The 5,973-nt window shown below is 36.0% G+C and overlaps 1 protein-coding gene across 6 annotated transcripts in view; it reads left to right on the forward strand.

Moving 5' to 3' along the window:
- Positions 1 to 768, forward strand: part of LOC137988147 (uncharacterized) — a 9,046-nt gene extending 8,278 nt beyond the window's left edge. For 4 of the 6 annotated variants that reach the window (XM_068834197.1, XM_068834198.1, XM_068834196.1 and 1 more), the window contains one exon: positions 47 to 765. In XM_068834197.1, coding sequence (XP_068690298.1) covers positions 47 to 130 — 84 coding nt within the window. In that variant the 3' untranslated portion in view covers positions 131 to 765. Of the gene's footprint in view, positions 1 to 46 lie in introns of all 6 variants that reach the window. The other 2 variants (XM_068834199.1, XM_068834202.1) reach the window with 1 other exon arrangement.
- The last annotated feature ends 5,205 nt before the right edge of the window (positions 769 to 5,973 follow it).

The raw sequence follows: 5,973 nt of genomic DNA on the forward strand, positions 1-5,973 counted from the left end.
CACCCTCTCATCTTGTACCTTCCATTATTTTTGTTGTGTTTTGCAGGTAACATTACACATTCCTGAAGATGACAACTCGCCAAGATGTTCCAACGCAGAACAAGGCTCCATCGCCACATCAAAAATTTAGTTGTTTTTTTTAAATTATATCCACATGAAAACACCTTTGTGAATAAGCTATTGACAAAACGTTAAATTGCCTCTAAACTTGAACATTCAATTATTCTCTTTGCCTGCGTAGTTGGCGGTATTGTTGGCGTGATGTACATAAGCCTCACGGAGAATGAGGAGGGGCGCTGTGAGATACATCAAAGCTCCCCTCCCCGTTAACCGCTCATTAATTTGCCTCTCTCGCCTACAATACCACTAACTACACAGGCTATTTTTCTCTTACAAGGTACATTCATCCGGCTACTGGGCTAGTAACAAGCAAATGGAATATCATATGTAACGTGCCACCCATGGCTCGAACAAAAACTTAACTTTTGGCACTTACGTAGCATTTGAAAAAGAAATAAGACAGGGAAAAACAAAACAACGTTGCTGTAATTCAAGGCTTTCGTCTTAAGGGTAAAGCACCGTTTTCGGTGTCTATAGCTTGAAGAATGGATGTAATTGAATAGTCAGGCATAATAGATGAATTCACGTTTTTCTTTCCGATTAATTTGATTGATGTTTTTCTTGTGAAGTTGCAACAAAGATTGTAAAAAGATAATAATATATTATTAAAAGTGAAGGTTTGAAAAAAACGAATTGCTCTTGTGAACAAGATATACAGTCCACAGCAAGCACTCGGCTCCTACAGCCCCTGTGAAGCGCAGTAACAAGCCTTTTATTAAATCTTTTAAAACTGCGCACTTTTGTAAATAGTCTGTACGAGGAAAATGCCACACAGCTGTAGCCTATACGCAAATCTCAGCGCTCGCAGTAGGCCACTTTTGAATTGGCCGAAAACAACAAGTTACCTCTCTACTTTGCACCCTATGTACGCATACACGGAATATAAAGCGTTTTTGGTATTTGACGGCATTTGTAGCGACGCTAGTATTACAAGGGGTCATAGACGACATATATCAGGGGTTTCAATAACTTCTGAAATAGCCGTCCATGATAGCCCATTAAAGGCGGCAGTTTGACAAGTTTATGATAGAATTTTTAGTGAAAATCAAGGTAAACTAGCCGGCGGTGAGAGGCAAAGCAGGCGGCGGTATACCGCCGGTAGGTAACCGGCTTCTACTGAAACTCCTGCATATATCAATCCGACTATGGACTCTTGCGTGAAACCAGAGACAACAGAAACTATCGACAATAGTCACGCAACGCGGCTTAGAGACTCAAGTTACAAACTGCTGAAGTCTCGCATGAAATGTAAGCAGTCTTACACACGGCGTTTGTAAGCAGTCTAACACACGGCGTTTGTAAACAGTCTTACACACGGCGTTTGTAAGCAGTCTTACACACGGCGTTTGTAAGCAGTCTAAAACACGGCGTTTGTAAGCAGTCTAAAACACGGCGTTTGTAAGCAGTCTTACACCTTCAGCTACTTATAATGATCCACGGCCGGACTTTATAAGCCGAGTCTTACAGACGCCGTGTGTAAGCCGTCTTACACACGGCGTTTGTAAGCAGTCTTACACCTTCAGCTACTTATAATGATCCACGGCCGGACTTTATAAGCCGAGTCTTACAGACGCCGTGTGTAAGCCGTCTTACACACGGAGTTTGTAAGCAGTCTTAAACACGGCGTTTATAAGCCGTCTTACACATGGCCTTTCTAAGCAGAGTCTTACAGACGGCGTTTGTAAGCAGTCTTAAACACGGCGTTTATAAGCCGTCTTAAACACGGCCTTTGTAAGCCGAGTCTTACAGACGGCGTTTTTAAGCAGTCTTACACACGGCCTTTGTAAGCCGAGTCTTATGTATACAGACGGCGTTTGTAAGCAGTCATATACACGGCGTTTGTAAGCCATCTTACACACGGCGTTTGTAAGCCGTCTTACACACGGCGTTTGTAAGCAGTCTTAAACACGGCGTTTGTAAGCAGTCTTACAAACGGCGTTTGTAAGCAGTCATATACACGGCGTTTGTAAGCAGTCTTACACACGGCGTTTTTAAGCAGTCTTACAGACGGCATTTGAAACCCGGCTTACACACGGCCTTTGTAAGCAGTCTTAAACACGGCATTTATAAGCAGTCATATACACGGCGTTTGTAAGCAGTCTTACCGTGACACGGCATTTGTATTAACAGTCTTAGGAACAGCCAGCTGTGGTAAGCCGTGGGGTTACAGTAGAGCACTGAAATTCGGTAGTTATAACTAAGCAGCGTTAGGAATTTAGATTCATTATAACTTCCTCGGATGACCCAGTTTGTTATCTAAACAAATTTTGAAGACCCTTTGTTAATTAACTTCGGTAATTCATTTCAGTCAATTGTCGAATGATGTTTGTTAGTCAGGTAACGCTTACATAAGAAACAAGGGTTATAAAGGGTGTTGTCTGTTTGTAGAATTATATAGCGTGTTAAATGTTTACATTTATCACTGTTTTTACATAGGGCCTCGTCCACAGCTGCTAATAATGATCCGTGTTTGCAGCAGTTTTCCAGTAAAAACAGCAAAAACGTTTATCATGACCAAATTTTAAAAAAGTTAAAATTACAGTGCCATTGCAAAATTGTGCAAAACGTTCGTTTTAGCCTCTAAATAACACGTTTTATGAAAACTGCTATTTTACAGTGTTTGCAGCAGTTTTCCAGTAAAAACAGCAAAAACGTTTATCATGACCAAATTTTAAAAAAGTTAAAATTACAGTGCCATTGCAAAATTGTGCAAAACGTTCGTTTTAGCCTCTAAATAACACGTTTTATGAAAACCATTTTACAGTGTTTGCAGCAGTTTTCCAGTAAAAACAGCAAAAACGTTTATCATGACCAAATTTTTAAAAAGTTAAAATTACAGTGCCATTGCAAAATTGTGCAAAACGTTCGTTTTAGCCTCTAAATAACACGTTTTATGAAAACTGCTATTTTACAGTGTTTGCAGCAGTTTTCCAGTAAAAACAGCAAAAACGTTTATCATGACCAAATTTTTAAAAAGTTAAAATTACAGTGCCATTGCAAAATTGTGCAAAACGTTCGTTTTAGCCTCTAAATAACACGTTTTATGAAAACTGCTATTTTACAGTGTTTGCAGCAGTTTTCCAGTAAAAACAGCAAAAACGTTTATCAAGACCAATTTTTAAGAAAGTTAAAATTACAGTGCCAGTGCAAAATTGTGCAAAACGTTCGTTTTAGCCTCTAAATAACACGTTTTATGAAAACTGCTATTTTACAGTGTTTGCAGCAGTTTTCCAGTAAAAACAGCAAAAACGTTTATCATGACCAAATTTTAAAAAAGTTAAAATTACATACAGTGCCAGTGCAAAATTGTGCAAAACGTTCGTTTTAGCCTCTAAATAACACGTTTTATGAAAACTGCTATTTTGCAGTGTTTGCAGCAGTTTTCCAGTAAAAACAGCAAAAACGTTTATCATGACCAATTTTTAAAAAAGTTAAAATTACAGTGCCAGTGCAAAATTGTGCAAAACGTTCGTTTTAGCCTCTAAATAACACGTTTTATGAAAACTGCTATTTTACAGTGTTTGCAGCAGTTTTCCAGTAAAAACAGCAAAAACGTTTATCATGACCAATTTTTAAAAAAGTTAAAATTACAGTGCCAGTGCAAAATTGTGCAAAACGTTCGTTTTAGCCTCTAAATAACACGTTTTATGAAACTGCTATTTTACAGTGTTTGCAGCAGTTTTCCAGTAAAAACAGCAAAAACGTTTATCATGACCAATTTTTAAAAAAGTTAAAATTACAGTGCCAGTGCAAAATTGTGCAAAACGTTCGTTTTAGCCTCTAAATAACACGTTTTATGAAAACTGCTATTTTACAGTGTTTGCAGCAGTTTTCCAGTAAAAACAGCAAAAACGTTTATCATGACCAATTTTTAAGAGTTAAAATTACAGTGCCAGTGCAAAATTGTGCAAAACGTTCGTTTTAGCCTCTAAATAACACGTTTTATGAAAACTGCTATTTTACAGTGTTTGCAGCAGTTTTCCAGTAAAAACAGCAAAAACGTTTATCATGACCAATTTTTAAAAAAGTTAAAATTACAGTGCCAGTGCAAAATTGTGCAAAACGTTCGTTTTAGCCTCTAAATAACACGTTTTATGAAAACTGCTATTTTACAGTGTTTGCAGCAGTTTTCCAGTAAAAACAGCAAAAACGTTTATCATGACCAAATTTTTAAAAAGTTAAAATTACAGTGCCAGTGCAAAATTGTGCAAAACGTTCGTTTTAGCCTCTAAATAACGTGTTTTATGAAAACTGCTATTTTACAGTGTTTGCAGCAGTTTTCCAGTAAAAACAGCAAAAACGTTTATCAAGAGAAATTTTTAAGAAGTTAAAACTACAGTCCCAGTGCAAAATTGTGCAAAACGTTCGTTTTAGCCTCTAAATAACACGTTTTATGAAAACTGCTATTTTACAGTGTTTGCAGCAGTTTTCCAGTAAAAACAGCAAAAACGTTTATCATGACCAATTTTTAAAAAAGTTAAAATTACAGTGCCAGTGCAAAATTGTGCAAAACGTTCGTTTTAGCCTCTAAATAACACGTTTTATGAAAACTGCTATTTTACAGTGTTTGCAGCAGTTTTCCAGTAAAAACAGCAAAAACGTTTATCATGACCAATTTTTAAAAAAGTTAAAATTACAGTGCCAGTGCAAAATTGTGCAAAACGTTCGTTTTAGCCTCTAAATAACACGTTTTATGAAAACTGCTATTTTACAGTGTTTGCAGCAGTTTTCCAGTAAAAACAGCAAAAACGTTTATCATGACCAAATTTTAAAAGTTAAAATTACAGTGCCAGTGCAAAATTGTGCAAAACGTTCGTTTTAGCCTCTAAATAACACGTTTTATGAAAACTGCTATTTTACAGTGTTTGCAGCAGTTTTCCAGTAAAAACAGCAAAAACGTTTATCATGACCAATTTTTAAAAAAGTTAAAATTACAGTGCCAGTGCAAAATTGTGCAAAACGTTCGTTTTAGCCTCTAAATAACACGTTTTATGAAAACTGCTATTTTACAGTGTTTGCAGCAGTTTTCCAGTAAAAACAGCAAAAACGTTTATCATGACCAATTTTTAAAAAAGTTAAAATACAGTGCCAGTGCAAAATTGTGCAAAACGTTCGTTTTAGCCTCTAAATAACACGTTTTATGAAAACTGCTATTTTGCAGTGTTTGCAGCAGTTTTCCAGTAAAAACAGCAAAAACGTTTATCATGACCAATTTTTAAAAAAGTTAAAATTACAGTGCCAGTGCAAAATTGTGCAAAACGTTCGTTTTAGCCTCTAAATAACACGTTTTATGAAAACTGTTATTTTACAGTGTTTGCAGCAGTTTTCCAGTAAAAACAAAAAAACGTTTATCATGACCAAATTTTTAAGAAAGTTAAAATTACAGTGTCACTGCAAAATTGTGCAAAACGTTCGTTTTAGCCTCTAAATAACACGTTTTATGAAAACTGCTATTTTACAGTGTTTGCAGCAGTTTTCCAGTAAAAACAGCAAAAACGTTTATCATGACCAATTTTTAAAAAAGTTAAAATTACAGTGCCAGTGCAAAATTGTGCAAAACGTTCGTTTTAGCCTCTAAATAACACGTTTTATGAAAACTGCTATTTTGCAGTGTTTGCAGCAGTTTTCCAGTAAAAACAGCAAAAACGTTTATCATGACCAATTTTTAAAAAAGTTAAAATTACAGTGCCAGTGCAAAATTGTGCAAAACGTTCGTTTTAGCCTCTAAATAACACGTTTTATGAAAACTGCTATTTTACAGTGTTTGCAGCAGTTTTCCAGTAAAAACAGCAAAAACGTTTATCATGACCAATTTTTAAAAAAGTTAAAATTACAGTGCCAGTGCAAAATTGT

Source organism: Montipora foliosa, unplaced genomic scaffold (assembly GCF_036669935.1).
Source record: "Montipora foliosa isolate CH-2021 unplaced genomic scaffold, ASM3666993v2 scaffold_408, whole genome shotgun sequence".
Taxonomy (NCBI): Eukaryota; Metazoa; Cnidaria; class Anthozoa; order Scleractinia; family Acroporidae; genus Montipora; species Montipora foliosa.